This window comes from Limanda limanda, chromosome 14 (genome assembly GCF_963576545.1).
Source record: "Limanda limanda chromosome 14, fLimLim1.1, whole genome shotgun sequence".
Classification (NCBI taxonomy): Eukaryota; Metazoa; Chordata; class Actinopteri; order Pleuronectiformes; family Pleuronectidae; genus Limanda; species Limanda limanda.
In genome coordinates, this window is record NC_083649.1 from 1,223,573 (window position 1) to 1,245,897 (window position 22,325).

The following is a 22,325-nucleotide window of genomic DNA, read 5'->3' on the forward strand; positions in this document are numbered from 1 at the left end:
TCCATAGTTATTCAAATGAACTAAAGAACACAGTTGTTTACCTCCTTGTGACACTAGAAGCAAAGTTGTGGGATCACCAAACTGAGTAAGATTCATCCTCTGGGGACCATCAATGTCTGAACAAAATTCCATATCCAATAGTTGTTGAGATTAACTGGAAACTACAATTTGTAACCTCATTGTGACTGAAGGGGAAAAGTCATGGGATAACCACACTCAGTAGGGTTCATCCTCTGGGGACCATCAACATGTCCTAACTATAGTTGTTGAGATATTTAAGTTCAAACAACTGAGGTGGACCAACCAACTTACTGTCAGACATTTGCATCTCTACAGCATGACTAAAAATAACAGAGATGAAAAAAACAGGAATCAGTTTCTGAAGCTGATCTCACTTAACTTTCCATAGTTGTGAAACTGTTGCTTTTCCCCCACAACACATTTGGACATTTTGCTCTCTGCTGCCCCCTCAGGCAGTAAATATAACAGAGGTCAAGATGTAATTTCAGGAGTTGAATGCCGCCTGCCACTTTGTTCAATCATTTTTTATTTACTGCAACCACCAGTACATAAACACATTTGTGCACCTCATGTGGGTGAGACTGTGGCCTGGATGCCATGGTCCCCTGATGTGAGCAATTTCTGTCACCACAAAGGTTGAGTTTAAAACCGAGCGTTAGGGAACAGTGTCTCACCCCCTGGAGCGAGGGAAGTAATCAGTGCGGAATGGCTGCAATTTTACCCTGAGCTTTGGATTTTGCCAATACAGTAAGTGCATTGTTATTTTGAATTTGCAGATAGCTGTATTTAACTAAAACTATATTTGACTCACTGGTGATGCCTAGACTCAACAATGATTAGTGGGCACTACTATTCCAGGCTCAAATTGTCTCAGAAACAACAGGAAACAGAGGGTGGCTGATAGAAACCTGTTTCCACACCACTCTTACATGTCAAAATGTCAGTAATGGGTTGATTAGCTCCCACCTTTGTTTTAAGAGTGGTGGAAAACACAGGATTCACCAGTGAGCAATAACACAACGGATAGCATGAGCGACCATAAACACAACCTGCCTGAACACAACCATGTTTGTTCAACATTGTCAACGTTGGGAAGCTACGTCAACACCACCAAAAGAAATAGTGTCTCTTGTTTTGGTCAACAGTGAAGGGACGGATACATGAAATGTGCTTTATTGTGATTCATTTTCTTACATTTACCTGCAATTAATGGATGAAATGAAGGAAACGAGCCATTATAAGTTTGACCCCAAAATGGATGGACAAGTCCCTCAGGAAAGTCATGATGAGCAACTTGGATTTAGAAATGTGGCATGTTTACTTCATTGCAATCCACTCGAGACTTTCACAATAAAACAGCTTGTTTGCCACATTATTTCCAAGCAGTGGCGGCCATTGTTCAAGCCAAACCAGGCTACAACTGATGACACTGAGGTCGTGTCCTTGGTTTTTCCGCAGCTGCATGGGGGTGTGCATTCTACAATCAAAAACTAATACACAAGGAGTTTTTCATTGGCTGATTCTTGTATTCTTGTGTATAAAGCCAAGAAAAATAAAATAATCGGTGAATAAAAATATTCACTGTTAATTATTATTATTATTATTATTCAGGCAAATGAATTGGCTTTTTGAGGGCTTTAACATGCTCAACTTCTTACCAAAATTTGCAGAAAGTTAGAAAGTGGTGAAAATTTACGTATTCTGAAGGAATTTTCAATGGGCGTCGCAAAATGACTCAACGGTGCCCCCCGAGACAGCCCGAGACCCCCGGAAGGTGTTCCCATTGACCTATCTTCACAAAAATCGATATACAGGTGTATCATGACCAGACAAACAAAAAAGTCTCTTGGTGCAATTGGAAAAACACAACAGGAAGCCTGCTATTTTGCATTTAGTGGCCATTTTGGCCATATTCCACATTTTTTCTTTGATACACTTGTACCAGGGTTTTCATCGGATCAACTTCAAATTGAAATGAGTGTCATCAAAACAAGATGGAGATAAAAACTGACTGACGGATTTTTTTTTAATCAAACGGTGTGACCGTGGCGTGGCGTCAAAGTTTGATTACACGCCATTAAAACACGATGTTCTGTAACGCGGACATACATGGACCATGAATCCTTTGATTTCAGTCTTCCTAGATCAAAGGAAACTTTATGTCTTGCAAAGGTTACGTCTCTCTCTCTCTCAGAACTGGTTATTTTTGTTTTTTCAGACAAAAACCAAGCAACGCTTCAAAATGGATGTGCTCGGGCCCACCCAGTGCTGCTTTGCAGCCCTAAAAATTTTAAATTTATTATTATTATTATTCAGGCAAATGAATTGGCTTTTTGAGGGCTTTAACATGCTCAACTTCTTACCAAAATTTGCAGAAAGTTAGAAAGTGGTGAAAATTTATTTTTCATTATGGCCCGAGCACAGACATCAAAGGTGTCTGGTGAGACCCTATTGAAATTGTAAGGATTATTATTATTATTATTATTGTTATTATTCAGGCAAATGAATTGGCTTTTTGAGGGCTTTAACATGCTCAACTTCTTACCAAAATTTGCAGAAAGTTAGAAAGTGGTGAAAATTTACGTATTCTGAAGGAATTTTCAATTATTATTATTATTATTATTATTATTATTTTCTTCTTCTTATTAGTATTATTATTCAGGCAAATGAATTGGCTTTTTGAGGGCTTTAACATGCTCAACTTCTTACCAAAATTTGCAGAAAGTTAGAAAGTGGTGAAAATTTATTTTTCATTATGGCCCGAGCACAGACATCAAAGGTGTCTGGTGAGACCCTATTGAAATTGTAAGGATTATTTAGGGCCCGAGCACAGACATCAAAGGTGTCTGGTGAGACCCTATTGAAATTGTAAGGATTATTATTAGGGCCCGAGCACAGACATCAAAGGTGTCTGGTGAGACCCTATTGAAATTGTAATGATTATTATTATTATTCAGGCAAATGAATTGGCTTTTTGAGGGCTTTAACATGCTCAACTTCTTACCAAAATTTGCAGAAAGTTAGAAAGTGGTGAAAATTTACGTATTCTGAAGGAATTTTCAATGGGCGTCGCAAAATGGCTCAACGGTGCCCCCCGAGACAGCCCGAGACCCCCGGAAGGTGTTCCCATTGACCTATCTTCACAAAAATCGATATACAGGTGTATCATGACCAGACAAACAAAAAAGTCTCTTGGTGCAATTGGAAAAACACAACAGGAAGCCTGCTATTTTGCATTTAGTGGCCATTTTGGCCATATTCCACATTTTTTCTTTGATACACTTGTACCAGGGTTTTCATCGGATCAACTTCAAATTGAGATGAGTGTCATCACAACAAGATGGAGATAAAAACTGACTGACGGATTTTTTTTTAATCACACGGTGTGACCGTGGCTTGGCGTCAAAGTTTGATTACACGCCATTAAAACACGATGTTCTGTAACGCGGACATACATGGACCATGAATCCTTTGATTTCAGTCTTCCTAGATCAAAGGAAACTTTATGTCTTGCAAAGGTTACGTCTCTCTCTCTCTCAGAACTGGTTATTTTTGTTTTTTCAGACAAAAAGCAAGCAACGCTTCAAAATGGATGTGCTCGGGCCCACCCAGTGCTGCTTTGCAGCCCTAAAAATTTTAAATTTATTATTATTATTATTCAGGCAAATGAATTGGCTTTTTGAGGGCTTTAACATGCTCAACTTCTTACCAAAATTTGCAGAAAGTTAGAAAGTGGTGAAAATTTATTTTTCATTATGGCCCGAGCACAGACATCAAAGGTGTCTGGTGAGACCCTATTGAAATTGTAAGGATTATTATTATTATTATTATTGTTATTATTCAGGCAAATGAATTGGCTTTTTGAGGGCTTTAACATGCTCAACTTCTTACCAAAATTTGCAGAAAGTTAGAAAGTGGTGAAAATTTACGTATTCTGAAGGAATTTTCAATTATTATTATTATTATTATTATTATTATTTTCTTCTTCTTATTAGTATTATTATTCAGGCAAATGAATTGGCTTTTTGAGGGCTTTAACATGCTCAACTTCTTACCAAAATTTGCAGAAAGTTAGAAAGTGGTGAAAATTTATTTTTCATTATGGCCCGAGCACAGACATCAAAGGTGTCTGGTGAGACCCTATTGAAATTGTAAGGATTATTTAGGGCCCGAGCACAGACATCAAAGGTGTCTGGTGAGACCCTATTGAAATTGTAAGGATTATTATTAGGGCCCGAGCACAGACATCAAAGGTGTCTGGTGAGACCCTATTGAAATTGTAATGATTATTATTATTATTATTATTCAGGCAAATGAATTGGCTTTTTGAGGGCTTTAACATGCTCAACTTCTTACCAAAATTTGCAGAAAGTTAGAAAGTGGTGAAAATTTACGTATTCTGAAGGAATTTTCAATGGGCGTCGCAAAATGGCTCAACGGTGCCCCCCGAGACAGCCCGAGACCCCCGGAAGGTGTTCCCATTGACCTATCTTCACAAAAATCGATATACAGGTGTATCATGACCAGACAAACAAAAAAGTCTCTTGGTGCAATTGGAAAAACACAACAGGAAGCCTGCTATTTTGCATTTAGTGGCCATTTTGGCCATATTCCACATTTTTTCTTTGATACACTTGTACCAGGGTTTTCATCGGATCAACTTCAAATTGAGATGAGTGTCATCACAACAAGATGGAGATAAAAACTGACTGACGGATTTTTTTTTAATCACACGGTGTGACCGTGGCGTGGCGTCAAAGTTTGATTACACGCCATTAAAACACGATGTTCTGTAACGCGGACATACATGGACCATGAATCCTTTGATTTCAGTCTTCCTAGATCAAAGGAAACTTTATGTTTTGCAAAGGTTACGTCTCTCTCTCTCAGAACTGGTTATTTTAGTTTTTTCAGACAAAAAGCATGCAACGCTTCAAAATGGATGTGCTCGGGCCCACCCAGTGCTGCTTTGCAGCCCTAAAAATTTTATATTATTCTTGTTACAAGTTGAATCACATTTGATACTGCTCCTGTATATATTTATTTTATATATATATTTTTTAGATATATACATTTTATTTTCTATTTAAACATTTTTATATTCTATTTTATTCTATTTTGTACTATTTCTATTTCATTTTTATTTTTTATTTGAGCATTGCTAGCAGAGAGCCTGTGACTCAAGCATTTCATTGCCAGCGACGGCTTAATGTTATTCTTGTGCATTGGATAATAAAAATCTTGAATCTTGAATCTTGAATCTCCCCCCTCTGAGTTATGTTTGACGAATCCGACCTGATGGAGGCATCTGTCACTCAGGACCCGGAGACTTCTGCATATCGCTATTTACCCGTGACGGCCTAAAAGCTCATCTTCCTCCTCTTGCTGGAAGACGAGTCCTCCTCCAGCCGTCTTGTTGTCCTGTCTCGTTGACGGCTGCTTGATATGAAATGAATGAATCCCAGCTGCAGAAACATCCTTTTCCTGGGACTTTCCCCCGTGTGCCCGGCGGCTCCGCGGCTCGGCTCCGCTCGGCTGAACAGGCGACAGTGTGGCTGAGCTGCAGAGACCAGGCGTAATTGAAATCCCCTCCGATGTGAGACAGAGGAGTTGGAGCTGGAGAAGCGTTCTGTAATTACTGAGGCCGCTAATGAGAGATAATTAGGTCGTATGGCAACGTCTCTACCGGGGCTCCGCCGCCAGAGATGTGGAATAAAAAGGTGGGCAAACTATGAACTCCTGTTGCTCATCCCCATTATGAGCTAACATTACAAGTGAACAGTTCATTAGGAGTAAAGAGTTGTCTTCTTCTTTTCATTAGCAGCAGAGTGAGCAACTGCCCAGGGCCACATCCTGAGGCCTGAGGCAGGAGCGGAGAAACAGACGTGAAGCTCTCAGTATATCGTCATTTAACTCCCAATAAATCTTTACTTTTGTACCTGAACTTCATTTTCTTTGTCCGAAACACACAAATCTTCTGTCCGAACCCAAATCCTACTTTTGAAACCAGATGCAGTTTTGTATTTAAAGTTGTGTAATGCTGAGCGTTATAGGCAGACTTTAAATCCCTTTATAAGCAGTTTTATTTATTGCAATTGTTCAACGTTTATCTCACAGTTTCTTTTTTACAAGACTAACGTGAAAGTCGATGCTTCTTCTGTGTGTTTTGTGTGAACTGCTCAGTTTGTGGCAAACATCGATTTGTTCTGTTTTGGGCTCAGTTCACTAGTAAAGGATGAAGTTCGTGTGTGTGTGTGTGTGTGTGTGTGTGTGTGTGTGTGTGTGTGTGTGTGTGTGTGTGTGTGTGTGTGTGTGTGTGTGTGTGTGTGTGTGTGTGTGTGTGGTGCCCATGAGGACCCTGAAGTAGACATCTCAATGACATATGAGGAAAACACATGAAATCACAGTAATGTACCACAATGATTGACATTACAACAAATCAGAAAACACAAGTGAAAAGGCACAACAGCCGTTTGTTGTTGGGTTTTGTTATTCGTTGTTCTCTTAATTAGGGCCCGAGCACCGAATGGTGAGAGGCCCTATTGAAATTGTAAGGATTATTCTTATTATTATTTAGGGCCCGAGCACCTCTGGTGTGAGGCCCTATTGAAATTGAAAAGATTATTATTAGGGCCCGAGCACCTCCGGTGGGAGGCCCTATTGAAATTGAAAAGATTATTATTATTATTAGGGCCCGAGCACCTCCGGTGGGAGGCCCTATTGAAATTGAAAAGATTATTATTATTATTTTTATTATTATTTTTCTTCATACAAAGTGATTGGCTTTTTGAGGGCTTTAACGTGTTCAAAAATGTTTTAAACTTTGCAGTAAATTAGGAGGCGGTGAAAATTTACGTATTCTTGAGGATTTGGAAGTGGGCGTGGCAAAATAGCTCAACAGCGCCACCTACAGAAAAGCCCCTCATTTAGCATTCACCGATCCTCACGAAAAAAATACCCAGTTGTGTATCGTGACCAGACGCACAAAAAAGTATATCAGTGCGTTATGCAAAACTCAACAGGAAGTCCGCCATTTTGGATTTAGTGGCCATTTTGGCCATATTTCACGTTTTTACTTTGATGTACTTGTTATTATTATTATTGTTATTATTCAGGCAAATGAATTGGCTTTTTGAGGGCTTTAACATGCTCAACTTCTTACCAAAATTTGCAGAAAGTTAGAAAGTGGTGAAAATTTACGTATTCTGAAGGAATTTTCAATGGGCGTCGCAAAATGGCTCAACAGTGCCCCCCGAGACCCCCGGAAGGTGTTCCCATTGACCTGTCTTCACAAAAATCGATATACAGGTGTATCATGACCAGACAAACAAAAAAGTCTCTGGGTGCAATTGGAAAAACACAACAGGAAGCCTGCTATATTGCATTTAGTGGCCATTTTGGCCATATTCCACATTTTTTCTTTGATACACTTGTACCAGGGTTTTCATATTATAATTGGACCTTAAATGAACAACACATTCAGCTAAAAGTCCTCCTACAGGTAGTTTTACCAGTAAAAGAGCACAGATAATTTAAAGTGGCCATTTAGAATATAGGACCAGATGGTGAATATCCCTTGTACTTTTGAAGGTCTTCTGCACAATTTAGGTTACCAACTACCAGTAGATTAGCAGGTGTTAGTGGCCATAAATTAGGGACAAAACTTCCCTTAGTTCAGTTTGTTTTTGTTTTTTCTTTCCTCTCTTCCCCGCCGACATGTCACCTATATGGAGATTAATGACTTCCTCACTGAACTAGATCCACTCAGCCGCAACAAGGGAGTAGTGGGGTGCAGCCAGACGCCCGCAACACCGTAGCAACATGCAGGTCCCACCCGTTGATGGGCAGATTGTGCTCGGGGAATCCCCCACTAGTTGGACCCAAACCAAGCCAACTTACATTGTCCTGTCCTGAAACACACACACCTGTGAGACACACAGAGAAATAGGCCACCTGGTTAGCAGCATTCCTCAGACACCTGATCCTGCTGTTTGAGGCTGCAAAAAAAGGGCTTTTATGCCCCTCAGCTCCTACATGATGAAAACAAGACTCGAAAACAAGACGACAGAGTTAAAAGTTTGCGTCTATGTGATTACGTGCTCAAAATGACAATGCTAACATCCTGGTGTTAAGTAAGTACAATGTGTGCTATGTTCACCACCCAAGGTTTTGCATGTTAGCACTTGCTTGTTGGCACGTGTCAGAACCAACAGCTAAGACAGTTGAAAAGGTGTTTTCACATGGTTATTCATAAACTGAGGAATTAGATATTTGGACATTTTGACCTGATGCTGGCGCTAAATGAAAACCCAGTTGTTCTCCACAGTTATTACAGTTCATCCTGACGGGTCTGTCAATGTGTGAAGCAATTTTCATGGCAATCCATCCAATAATTGAGATATTTCACAATAACAACCAAAATTTGGAAACTCATGGTGACACTAGAGGAAAACTCGATACGATTCATCCTCTGGGCACCATCAATGTCTGAACAACAATTAATATCCATAGTTATTCAAATGAACTAAAGAACACAGTTGTTTACCTCCTTGTGACACTAGAAGCAAAGTTGTGGGATCACCAAACTGAGTAAGATTCATCCTCTGGGGACCATCAATGTCTGAACAAAATTCCATATCCAATAGTTGTTGAGATTAACTGGAAACTACAATTTGTAACCTCATTGTGACTGAAGGGGAAAAGTCATGGGATAACCACACTCAGTAGGGTTCATCCTCTGGGGACCATCAACATGTCCTAACTATAGTTGTTGAGATATTTAAGTTCAAACAACTGAGGTGGACCAAAATGTCAGACATTTGCATCTCTACAGCATGACTAAAAATAACAGAGATGAAAAAAACAGGAATCAGTTTCTGAAGCTGATCTCACTTAACTTTCCATAGTTGTGAAACTGTTGCTTTTCCCCCACAACACATTTGGACATTTTGCTCTCTGCTGCCCCCTCAGGCAGTAAATATAACAGAGGTCAAGATGTAATTTCAGGAGTTGAATGCCGCCTGCCACTTTGTTCAATCATTTTTTATTTACTGCAACCACCAGTACATAAACACATTTGTGCACCTCATGTGGGTGAGACTGTGGCCTGGATGCCATGGTCCCCTGATGTGAGCAATTTCTGTCACCACAAAGGTTGAGTTTAAAACCGAGCGTTAGGGAACAGTGTCTCACCCCCTGGAGCGAGGGAAGTAATCAGTGCGGAATGGCTGCAATTTCACCCTGAGCTTTGGATTTTGCCAATACAGTAAGTGCATTGTTATTTTGAATGTGCAGATAGCTGTATTTAACTAAAACTATATTTGACTCACTGGTGATGCCTAGACTCAACAATGATTAGTGGGCACTACTATTCCAGGCTCAAATTGTCTCAGAAACAACAGGAAACAGAGGGTGGCTGATAGAAACCTGTTTCCACACCACTCTAACATGTCAAAATGTCAGTAATGGGTTGATTAGCTCCCACCTTTGTTTTAAGAGTGGTGGAAAACACAGGATTCACCAGTGAGCAATAACACAACGGATAGCATGAGCGACCATAAACACAACCTGCCTGAACACAACCATGTTTGTTCAACATTGTCAACGTTGGGAAGCTACGTCAACACCACCAAAAGAAATAGTGTCTCTTGTTTTGGTCAACAGTGAAGGGACGGATACATGAAATGTGCTTTATTGTGATTCATTTTCTTACATTTACCTGCAATTAATGGATGAAATGAAGGAAACGAGCCATTATAAGTTTGACCCCAAAATGGATGGACAAGTCCCTCAGGAAAGTCATGATGAGCAACTTGGATTTAGAAATGTGGCATGTTTACTTCATTGCAATCCACTCGAGACTTTCACAATAAAACAGCTTGTTTGCCACATTATTTCCAAGCAGTGGCGGCCATTGTTCAAGCCAAACCAGGCTACAACTGATGACACTGAGGTCGTGTCCTTGGTTTTTCCGCAGCTGCATGGGGGTGTGCATTCTACAATCAAAAACTAATACACAAGGAGTTTTTCATTGGCTGATTCTTGTATTCTTGTGTATAAAGCCAAGAAAAATAAAAGAATCGGTGAATACAAATATTCACTGTTAATCAAAGCTTCTCTGCCCACAGCCCTGAGTTCACTCAAGGGAAATATCTCCAACATGGCAAAGTCGTCAGTAGAAAACCAAACTTTCCTGTCCAAACCCAGCCTTGAATAAGGAGAAAACAACCTCTATTTGGCACTCGCTGAATGACTTCATTATATTTCAAAATCCAGCCAACGAGTCCATGAAAAAGAGGAGACGCTGAATTTTACGAATCCAGTCCAGAGCGCAGACAAAGCTCTGTGCCTGCAGTCAGTTATTAAAGGTCAGGTAACAACAAAAACACACACGTTAGGAAATTTCCCACAATGATGAAGGCATTCAAATGCACATCTAAATCAACACCAGTGTCTGATGCTGGACCTCTAAAACATTAAGGCTGATTAGAGTGCACTGTACTAAACTGTTTTGGAGCCTCGTTTGAGCCCACTTCACTTGGAAGTGGCTTTTGAGCTGTTGAGAGCAGAAATCCACCAAAGTGACCCAAAGTGGAGACATATGTTTTCAAATAATCCTAAATAATCCTTTTGGATTAAAAAAAAGACTGTGCTTTCGCTCTCCAGAGGATGCAGAGCAGCAGAGACACAGCCCTCTCCGCCCGGATGGAAAACACAGACGATGATGATGATGACCTACATTATCGTGCAGTGGGCCCAGGCTGCAGAGACACAGAGCAGGCCGGCCTGTGGCAGCTTCAAGGCACAGGTGTGGGGGTAAAAGGCAGACAAAAGGGTTCCAACCTGAATGCACGGAGGAGTGCATGTTAAACACACGCGGCTGTGGGGATGAGCGCCCTATGTTTCTGGAGGGCCCCCCCCCTCTGTGGCTGCCTTTGATATGTGCCACAACCTGCCACCTCCAGGGGCAAGGCACACTCAAGGGGAATGTTAAACGGTCCTTCCCTTTGAGAAGATATGTTCAATATGAATCATTGATGACCGCCCCCCCCCCCCCACCCCTACATCTCCAAATCTGATACCTTCCAGCTACAATAACCAAGCAGCACAAATGTTATGCTCTCATTAAGAGCATCAGTGCTAATTAGAGGCTAATTCATGGCAGATTGGTTTAGCAGCTGCCGGGGAGCAAAGAAGTCACAGAAACAGGAATGGATCCTCTCTGTGCATCTGAGCAGGAAGGGTGTTCTTTAGATTCCTGCCCTGGTTCCTACCTGAAGCTCGTGTGTGAGCTCAGCCCTGACCGGCCATGCCCAGAGGCCTGAGCACATTAATTCAATAGTTCTCTCTTTGCTGACATGTGTCTGGCCTCTTCCCTTCTGCTGGGATTATGACTCGTTGCGTCACATCCACCCTGCTGCACCAGAGCTCCACAGCACGTCAGGCCTCAGAGAATGAAAATGCATGAAACAGCCGTGCTAGGCTTTCTCTGCTGTGACACATGAAGATACTGGTTGTGTGAACTGGATTTTCTCCTGGCTCTTTTTACCCTGCTCTCTCCCTGACGTCTGCGTGGCTGCCGCTGGCGATCCACTGGACTGGGGGGCGGGCTTTCCCAGTACAGCGTCGGGAGGTGTGACACAGCAAGCTCCCTGATTGGCTAAACGAGTTAAACAGCCACCGCGGCCGTCCAATCGGAGCAGCCTCCTGCGTGAGGCCGTCCATCTCGATCGCTCCCTAGCGCTTGTCGTGCGTAATGGACACATCTAGATCTGGTTGTGTTTTATTATTGCTAATTTTCCCTGTTTATTTTGTTCATACCCTGCAAACAAAAGGCAATCAAATCAAAGTTTTGATACATTTATTTTGAAATGGTTTCTTTTATTTTGAAAAGGTACTTCCTGAATAATAATGAACGAGCGTCTGTGGCAGCTTTAAATCACTTGTCACTGATTTATTAACGTTGAATCTGCTCTCTCATAACTGTTCTTAGCTTTTTGTAGCTGTCGTCCTGTTTCAGATTTAAGTCTGAAATGTTCTGTAACAATTTGATCAAATCACACGGGTTAGGAAACTCTTTTATTGTCAAATGAAACAGTTTGGACACACAAACACAAATCAGTCGTGTTCACATGTTTAAGGTATAAAATGTGACAGATCAAAGGAACGTAGCGGCAGCAGCTGACGACTCAGCTCGTTTACAAGCTGCCGCCCCAAAAGTCGTAGATGTACATTGAGTCATATGGTTCATCGATCAAGAGAATAATAGAAATGATGATGCAGACGATAACCAGAGATGCAACGACGATGTTGAGTGTGCGGGCGGTGGAGCCGTGGTGTCGGGCACCAACCATATCTCCAGCCATCTTCCGGTCTCTGGCCTGAAAGAACCAAAGCATTTTCATGTTCAAAGTTGATTCATCATCAAACTTAAAAATTACAAAAACTGAACTGATCTCAATCTGATCCTCTTATTTCAGTCAGTGAACATGTGTTGTTGGTGTGGACGGAGGAGGTTCTAATTTGAACTGTATCAGTGTGGGTGGAGCCTCAGTCTGTGTTACCTCTCACAGTAAAGGTCTTTTCACACCAAGTCTGTATTCTTCAATTTCAAACCATCATCCAATAAAATCCTCTCACACTGAAACCTTGCACAGGGAGTCTGATGTGTTTTATTATTCTTTTTGTTCTAAGTCGAGCAGCGACGAGGATTTTGTCGTCCTCTCACTTGCTGAAAAAGAAAAAGGAAACATTGGCTCCGTCCAATACTGAGCAGTCAATTTCTGCTTCTGAACAACGAGCTGAGAAATGGTCCTGATGGATTCCAAGTCTATTTGAGTCGTCCAGTTTGATTTGCTTCCAGCTCAGACACCACACATCGAGGAGAGGAAAACTAATTTCTGTGGTCCAGTTGATTTCGGAGTCAGTATTTCAACGTGTTTGACGCAAATTGAGATTGTGTTATATTTTTTAACGTGTGACAATTTTGCACGCGAAATACTTGGACTTGCTTTGTAAATACAGTCGACTGGGACATGAATGATGGAACACGTCACACATGAGCTCACCTTGATCGAGCAGATGAGAGCTGCCAGTCCGAGGCAACAAATGTTTGCGTAGAAAAGACTGAGTATGGACCAGACGATGTGGTCCCGGGGGGGCTCAGTGGAGATCTGCACTGTGGTATGGTCAACCACTACAGGTCCAACAGGCTGTCCAGGCTGTCCGCCCTGTCCAGGAGGGCCGAACTGTCCAGGAGGGCCGAACTGTCCAGGCTGTCCGCCCTGTCCAGGAGGGCCGAACTGTCCAGGAGAGCCGAACTGTCCAGGAGGGCCGAACTGTCCAGGAGGGCCGAACTGTCCCGGCTGTTCAGGGTACCCATTAAACTGCCCCTCATACAGTGGAACAGCCTCACCTCTCTTACCATCAGGATCCATTTCTGTCAGATAGAACAAACAGTACACAAGTTAAAAAATGTCCTGAAGAGTTTTCAGACTCACTTCATGTTCTGCATTCAACAAATCCTCCTTTAGATCCTCCTCCAGTGTCACATTTGAAACCTTTAAAACATGAGCAGCCACAAGGAGCAAACGTTCACGTCTGACCTGCTGTCGTCCGTTGATGAAGAGTCACACACGTCTGGATGAAAGACCCTGAAACACCAGAGAGGAACGGACCAATACTTTATGGTGAATGCTCTGTAATATAAAGATCCTTTCTAGTCTTAATGACACTCACAGCACTTTACAGTACAGGTTCTTTTCCATTCACACTCACATTCATACTGTGCCTCCATGGATATTACTTTTTCTATCAGGGGCAATTTGGGGGTTCAGTATCTTGCCCAAGGACACTACGGCAGACAGATGGGGAAGACTGTGATCGAACCACCGACCTTCAGCCACCACCGCTTCTCATTTTTAACCATAACCGAAATAAAATCTGATAAACTAACTAACTAACTAACTAACTAACTAACTAACTAACTAACTAACTGACTAACTAACTAACTAACTAACTAACTAACTAACTAACTAACTAACTAACTAACTACATTACATTACATTACATTTCATTTAGCTGACGCTTTTATCCAAAGCGACTTACAATAAGTGCATTCAACCCTGAGGGTACAAACCAAGAACAACAAGAATCAAGACAGTAAAATTTCTTCGAAATAAAGCAAAACTACAGAGTGCTATAAGTAAGTGCCATTTTAGTGCTACCAAAGTGTTAGTTTTCAAAAGTGGTTAGTGTTTTTTTTTTTTTTTTTTTTTTTTAATTTATTTATTTATTTTTTATTCAAGGTACAGTCGGAAGAGGTGTGTTTTTAGTTTTCGGCGAAAGATGTGTAAACTTTCAGATGTCCGGATGTCGAGTGGGAGCTCATTCCACCATTTAGGAACTAACTAATCGTGATCCTGCACGTGATCATCTCTCAGTACGTTTGTATTTCTATCTTACTGGGGACACTCATTTACATAGTACATTCCTGAGCCCCTAACCTTAACCATCTCAACTAAATGTTTAAACCTAACCTAAACCTAAACCTGATTCTAACCCTGGAACCAAGTCATAACCATCAAACAGTCAAATAAAAGTGAGGACCACTCAAAATGTCCTCACTCTGTAGGGTCTATGCTTAAAATGGTCCCCACAGAGACATGAGTACAGGAACATGCATGTGCACACACACCAAACTGACGGACTCTTGTTATTGACTTTGTTAAATAAAAGTTCAAAGTTCAATGTAAACAGTTTGTTTGAGTTTCATTTTCAGACACGAAGAAGAAACACGAAGAACTAAGAGACTAAACAGGGTTTAAAGCAGAGAAGAAGAGACGATCTTACCTCAGCCACCGACATCAGACTCTGCTCTGCTGCTCTGATAGGACGAGGGGAGCGTTACATCATCATCATCTTCATCATCATCATCTTCAGCATCATCATCTTCAAGAAAAACAGGAAGCGAAACTAGCAACGGCCAACAGCTGCTCTGTTTATACAGACTATGAGAGACTGTTTATAAGATGATCAGTGACTGTATATAAAGACCATCAGTGAATATATATATAACCAGATTTACTACAAACCAACAGGTCTGTGTGGAGAGTGAACGTCGTCGTGTCCCAGTTGCTGTCATTGTTCCACAGAAATCATACGAGTCACATCTGATAAACGAACGTTTATTATTAATCTGATAAATACATGAAAACCTGTTGTGACATGTCGTCTCTCTGACAACAACTGGCGCTCATTACCCATGAGCCTCGCTGGTTGTTACTATTCTTCTCCTAAATGTCCAGCAGTGTGACATCAGAGGTCTGGAATGTCCATGTCCACACTGTCTCTGATGCTGTGAGGGACGGACCTGACCCCAGGCAGGGCAGTGGGCGGAGCCACACGCTTCAGGGGCAGTACTCGTACACACCTCTGGCGACGCCTTCTTCAATCTCTGAAGGAGGCAAGAGTAAATCCTCTCCTGAAGAAACCCACCCTCGACCCGTCTGCAGTAAATAACTACAGACCTGTCTCTCTTCTTCCCTTTGTTTCCAAAACTCTCGAGCGTGCAATCTTTAATCAACTCTCCTCCTATCTGAACCACAATAATCTTCTTGACCCTCGCCAGTCTGGTTTCAAGGCAGGTCACTCAACTGAGACTGCCCTCCTTGCTGTCTCTGAGTAGCTTCACACTGCTAGAGCAGATTCTCTCTCCTCTGTCCTTATCCTTCTAGACCTCTCTGCTGCATTTGACACAGTGAACCACCAGATCCTGATCTCATCCCTTCAGGACCTGGGTATCTCAGGCTCTGCTCTCTCCCTGCTCTCTTCCTACCTCAACGAACGCACTTATCGGGTAACTTGGAGAGGATCTGTTTCTAAACCTTGTCCTCTCACTACTGGGGTCCCTCAAGGTTCTGTCCTGGGTCCTCTCCTCTTTTCTTTGTACACCAACACTCTCTGCTCTGTCATTCACTCACATGGCTTTTCCTACCATAGCTATGCTGATGACACCCAACTAATCCTGTCTTTTCCCCGATCAGAAACACAGGTAGCAGCACGAATCTCTGCCTGTCTGACTGACATCTCTCAGTGGATGACCGCTCACCACCTGAAGATTAATCTTGACAAGACTGAAATACTTTTCCTTCCAGGGACAAACTCTCCCACCCATGACCTGACTATCAACTTTGACAACTCCGTGCTGACCCCCACTCAGACTGCTAGGAACCTGGGTGTGACACTCGACTGCCAACTCTCCCTTTCTGCCAACATTACTGCAACAACGCGGTCCTGTAGATTCATGTTTTACAACATCCGGAGAATACGCCCCCTTCTCACTCAGAAGGCGGTGCAGGTTCTGGTCCAGGCCCTGGTCATCTCACGCCTCGACTACTGTAACTCCCTCCTGGCAGGTCTACCTGCTACTGCCATCCGACCTCTGCAGCTCATCCAGAATGCAGCAGCTCGACTGGTTTTTAACCAACCTAAATTCACTCGCACTACTCCGCTCCTCCGCTCCCTACACTGGCTACCAGTGGCTGCCCGCATCCGGTTCAAAACACTATGTTGTGCAATAGAAGGGTGACTCGTTGTTGTCTAATTATCAATAATCATGGAATATGATTATTGAAACAATAAAGATTATTTATCTAAAAATAATTAGATTATTAATTGAAGATGATCAGTAATCAAATAACAATAAAACTATTAATGAGTAAATAAGGAAGTTTAACAATTAAGAATTATTAAATCACTAATTTGAGAATAATAAAGTTTATCAATTAAGAATAATTAAATACTCAATGGAAAACTTAAGAATAATCAATCAATGAATAACAAACTATTAATGAAAAACAAGTAATTATCAATTAGAAAGTACAAGCTGTCAATTAACAATGTTAAGGTTATCAACCAAGAATAATGAAATAATTAGTCAAAACAATAAAATTATCAATTTAAGAATAATACTATCTATATTAATACTCGAAGAGGGCACCACCCTGGTAAACAGGGACCAGCAACTTAGTCTATAAATATCAGTCTCATCTGATAAAGTTAAATTGATAATCTCAATATTGGATATTAAGGATTATATAATTAACAGTGAAGGCTTGAGTTCGAGCACTGGCTATAGTTATCCAACTGTGTTCACAATGTCATGCACAAACAATCACAAGATCCAAATACTTTAAGTATAAAAGAGGATTTATTAAAAAGAAGCTATAAAAGTCAATGTTGTTCAAAATGATTCTTCACTTAACACAATCCGCTATACACAATACAGCCACATCACATTCATCACAATATATCACACTGCAATACTTCTGATAAAGCTGTGTTTGTATGTGTATGTGTGTGTGTGAGTGTGTGTGTGAGTGTGTGTGTGTGTGTGTGTGTGTCTGGGAGAGAGAGAGGAAGAAGGGGGGTCGATGACTCACGAGTCTTAAGAGGGCCGGCTTAACCCTGGTGGTTGACTACAGAATTGGTGATGTAATAAGCTAGAACTACAACTCAAGATGGCGGAGTCGCCTAAGAGGTTTAGAGTCCTGAATGGAGGCAGGCCTCGATGTGTATTACAGTCGATGGCCGCCGGACCATGTGGCTTAGAATCAGACTGATCAAAGATGGCCGACTTGAACCCACTGGAGACAAAGGCCGAGTGAGAACAAAGGGATTCTTTATCTTAGCTTAGCTTTAGCCGAATGGCGTCGAGGGCTTAGAGCCAAGATGGTCAAAGATGGCTGACTTAAACACTCGTGAGACAAGGCTGAGAGAGGAGAAATGGGGTTCTTTGTCTTTGTTTAGCCTTAGAGCCGAACGGCGTCGAGGTGCGTTCAGGGGCCTAGATATCAGAATGACTATGTATAAGGTGACTGTGTGTGTGTGTGTGTGTGTGAGGATGTGTATGTCGGGGGATGTGAGCGAACAACAGAGAGAGAGAGAGAGAGAGAGAGAGAGAGAGAGAGAGAGAGAGCAAGTAGTAACACAGATCGGAGATGATCTTAAAAACGCCGTCAGAGGCGATCTCACAGTGAAACCGGCAAACCAGTTACGTGAGAGGTGTCTTTTTAACAGATTCACGACTCAGTGAGGCCGACCTGAAGGGAGCCGAGTCAAACCGGAAGCGCCGGGTCGTCACCGCGCGCTTTTCACAATAAGATCGACACGGCGGTCTTTCTATCAAGTTACATTCAAATAAGACACACTAAGTATAAAACTAAACTATGCCCAGACATATGTCTCTTACTTCGTGTTGCTTCGCGGGGTTTCGTGCACGACCGGGGTAGCGCGAATCCCGGAAGGAGGAAGTGGATGATTTCCTGACCTCAGGAAGATGATCACGGAGCCGCGGCGACGGCGGCGGGATGACGCTGGGCCGAAACGGAGAGGATGCTTTTCGTTCTCCTTGGCAAAGTCTGTGCCCGTCTGCAGGAAGGGACACCCGTGTCCGGATGGTCCGTAGATGGCGGGGGAAATGTCTCTGAGCTCGGCCAGCGAGTGAGGGGATTCTCTGCCGCGCTCTCTTCAAAATAAAAGCAACTTAAAAAGAAGCTTGTTCAAATTAAAAGCTTTAAGGAAAAATAAGGAAAAATAAGCTTCCGATGTACTAAAAAAGAATAAGTTAAGCTTAAACTGGATTAGAAAAGGGTAGCTTTAGACTAAAGTGAACTACAAAAAGATAAAGTTTTAGAAGTAAAACTTAAGAAAGGTCAAACAGCTGCAAGATGTGTTTCCTTTGTGTCCTCTACACTAAGAACTAAGCTGAGATGGTAGTTCTACTGTATCTGGAACTGGAAAGAAAGATTTGAGATGAGTGGGAAGTTAAATAGTATCTGTGAGCTGGCTCCCCCCCTCCGGCGGGGCTAAAGGTCTCAGGCCAATAGGGGGGTCAGAGATCAAATCTGAGGCGCGGCTAGAGACACAGCAGGGGTCACTGTAGTTTGGGGAAGCTCAAACTTTTCCCTCCAAAATACTGTTACATGGATCGGAATGTCACACAAGGCCTCAGTTCTGGGGCCTTTGTTCCTGTTAGGCCCCCAACATCCCCCCTTTGGTCTGGAGAGTGGGACGTTGATCGCAGTTTTCAGAGCAAACAAGGGTCTACAGTCCAATTATAATCCATGGGATAATCCTTGAGTGAAGTGGGAACAGTGAAAGTCAGTTCATTTTACATGAGATGTGTCTTTGGCAGAGAGAGGGCATATATGTCTGGGCAGACGAAAGCATAACCTTGACAGAGTGAGTATCTAGTATTTCTAAAACACAGCACACAATTTCAGTTTCACACAATGTTATCGGCAGTAATTGTAACATACCTATGAATTGATACGAAAGGTGAAATGAAAAGAAAGGAAAGGAAAAGCGGCGCCAAAGAGATAGAAAGAAACTTTCTTAGACAAGTGGGATGTCTTGGGTAGACCGGGGAGCTTTCTTAGCCTTTCTTTGTGGAACGAAAAGGAGTGAGTCCAATTTCGCTTGGAGTTTCTGAATGTATCGGTGCAGAAGGAAAGCCACACCTATCGTTATAACCCATCCACTAAGGAGCAGTCCCAGCGCGATCATGCTAATGGGATGTTCTGTAATTGTTGACATCCGATGAAAGTTTTTACCAAATTCGGTGGTAAGTCCAGTTGACCTAACGTTGAACTTTACCTCTTTGGTTCCTTCAGCTATAAGCTGTTGTCGGATAGTTGTGTCAATCGTAAGGTTGTGACCCTGAAAGGCGTCCATGATCTCAATCTCCACGTCGTGTCTGTCGGAGTTGAGGTGATGGAGGACAATGTCACCAATATGTACAGTGGCTCCTTGAGGAACCACCAAGAACATCGTCTGGTTTAACAGCCTTAGTTTAGTGGATGAATCATGACGGTCATAGGCCATTATGGCTTCAGTGGCGGGTGTGTTAACCAACCATTTGTCACCAGCTCGCTCTACTCTTGTAGGGGTTTCCTCAGATCTGGTGGACATGCTGCCTTGGCACTTTTGTTCTGGAGCATTGGCTCGCAGACCACAGAGGTAATTAGTAACATCCCTGATAAAGGGGGTGCTAGGACAAATCCAATGTATGTCCTTCGTTTTTGTGCACAAACTTAAATTTGGGATGAGATAGAGCGAGGGGTTTTCGTCATGGTAGGCGAGTAATGGTGGTGTTTTAAGGTTAACATGTGTGTTTCCCTGCCAGAATCCTACATTGAGAACGGTCTTTAGGTGGTACACGTTCTGTTGTTCAATGATAGGTAGGTTGACAATGAATCCTATTTCGAGGTTCTGTGGATCAACTGATATAGGGATTGCGCTGCCAAGACTAAATGCCAGGTGTACCTGAGAGGGCTGCACGATCGTAGTGGTAGCTGACTGCAAGATTCTTCCAACAAGATCTAAAGACACTAGATAGGTGGGGATCCTACCGGCACTTAAGCTGTTGACAGTGGAACTAACTTCTCTTAAGAGGTCCTGCATTAAGTCTTTAACTACTTGAACATATGTTATATCGTCCCTCACGATAATTGACAGAGTGTCTAAGGCATGCAGGGTATTGTTTAGGAGAGCAGAATGGAGGTTGACAGCCAGTACAGTGCCCTGGAGTGTTTTTCCCAGGTCCTGTAACTGGTTTTGTTGGAGGTTAAGTCTCTGTTGGATTTCTGGCATTTCGTCGTCTAGTTCACTCATATGTCTTTGGAGCGCACCGATGCTGATTGAGTTGGCTGCTGATAGGCCAATAGAAAACAGTGACCCGATAGCGGACGCGGCAAGGACTGGGGCCCCGAGGAACCTTTTTGGTCTCTTTTGGTTACTGAGGTCTTTCTCAGTGACCAACAACTTTTGCAGTTGCTCGAGCATATGCCTAGTGGTCTGCTTGGCATGTCCCACTGTATCATGCGTTTGGATCGCACTTAACCTCCCCTCAGTCGGCTGTGGGGGGTTACGGATGTGATGTCTATACACATCCCAGGGGTCCAGTCGGACGTAGACTCTTTGAGTGTAAAGTCCGCAACGCGTGATGAGGAGTCCAGGTGTGTTTTGGAGAACAATCCCGGTTGGCGGGCCTTGCTCAACCACCTGAACCGGTTGAACCATTTTGGGACTGAGGAATATGCCGAGGATCCAAAGGAGCATCATCCTGAAACAAATAAACCCTAGTTAATATTGCAAATGGAATGAAAATTGTTACTAGTGCATGCTGGCGGGTTGAATTTAACGCATGCAACTATTGATGCTGTGAGTGGTTCAGTGGGTTTCATCTAGGAGTTGGGCTGCCTCCCCCCTTTCTGATGTGGGGGTGGCCTCTGCTCCTGAGATTGGGGAAGGTTGATATGGCTTGATTTGGTTTGAGTGGACCCATTTGTATGTCGGGGGTCTTCTCTGCTTCGGGATCTGCTTCAGCTAAACGACTCGTTCCTCCTTCACTGCTAAACACTCATCAACATCACGACTGTTTGCTGTCCTAGCTCCTAAATGGTGGAATGAGCTCCCATTCGACATCCGGACATCTGAAAGTTTACACATCTTTCGCCGAAAACTAAAAACACACCTCTTCCGACTGTACCTTGAACAATAAAAAAAAAAACAAAAAAAAAAACTAACCACTTTTGAAAACTAACACTTTGGTAGCACTAAAATGGCACTTACTTATAGCACTCTGTAGTTTTGCTTTATTTCGAAGAAATTTTACTGTCTTGATTCTTGTTGTTCTTAGTTTGTACCCTCAGGGTTGAATGCACTTATTGTAAGTCGCTTTGGATAAAAGCGTCAGCTAAATGAAATGTAATGTAATGTAATAATAAATGTTCTCCACTGCAGAATCCCGACTTTGGAGCTGCAGCGTGGAACTGAACTGGATGGAACTGTTGAGCTGCTGCTGACGGCTGGAACACAGAGAGGAACTAGCTTTACAGGCGCTACGTCATTTCACCAAAACTACAAATGATTTGATCAAATAGTGCTGGGAACAGCCACAGTGAGCTAACAGCTAACAGTGAGCTAACAGCTAACAGTGAGCTGACAGCTAACAGTGAGCTAACAGCCACAGTGGGCCAACAGCTAACAGCCACAGTGAGCTAACAGCCACAGTGAGCTAATAGCTAACAGTGAGCTAACAGCCACAATGAGCTAACAGTGAGCTAACAGCCACAGTGAGCTAACAGCTAACAGTGAGCTAACAGCCACAGTGAGCTAACAGCTAACAGTGAGCTAACAGCCACAGTGAGCTAACAGCTAACAGTGAGCTAACAGCTAACAGCCACAGTGAGCTGACAGCTAACAGTGAGCTAACAGCCACAGTGAGCTAACAGCTAACAGCA

The 22,325-nt window shown here is 42.6% G+C and overlaps 1 protein-coding gene across 3 annotated transcripts; it reads right to left on the reverse strand.

The window, feature by feature from the left end:
• Positions 1 to 11,866: 11,866 nt before the first annotated feature.
• On the reverse strand, positions 11,867 to 14,915 carry LOC133019367 (interferon-induced transmembrane protein 3-like). Of its 3 annotated transcripts, XM_061085818.1 has the most exons (5): positions 14,872 to 14,915; positions 13,626 to 13,673; positions 13,341 to 13,459; positions 13,089 to 13,304; positions 11,867 to 12,401 (listed from the first exon to the last, which is right to left on the reverse strand). In XM_061085818.1, exons 3-5 carry the CDS (start codon positions 13,455 to 13,457, stop codon positions 12,219 to 12,221), a joined length of 516 nt encoding a protein of 171 aa, XP_060941801.1. In that variant the 5' UTR covers positions 13,458 to 13,459; positions 13,626 to 13,673; positions 14,872 to 14,915; the 3' UTR covers positions 11,867 to 12,218. The 3 variants fall into 3 exon arrangements, with proteins under 3 accessions (XP_060941801.1, XP_060941799.1, XP_060941800.1); XM_061085816.1 differs by having other exon boundaries at positions 13,089 to 13,459; XM_061085817.1 differs by having other exon boundaries at positions 13,089 to 13,459; positions 13,581 to 13,673.
• Positions 14,916 to 22,325: the final 7,410 nt, after the last annotated feature.

What these genes read in the sequence shown, in the direction of transcription:
- LOC133019367 (XM_061085816.1), bottom strand. Translation starts at nt 13,457, where the DNA reads ATGGATCCTGATGGTAAGAGAGGTGAGGCTGTTCCACTGTATGAGGGG. An exon ending in CTCTCATCTGCTCGATCAAG is followed by an intron (nt 12,402 to 13,088) that starts GTGAGCTCATGT and finishes TGGTTCTTTCAG; the next exon opens with GCCAGAGACCGGAAGATGGC.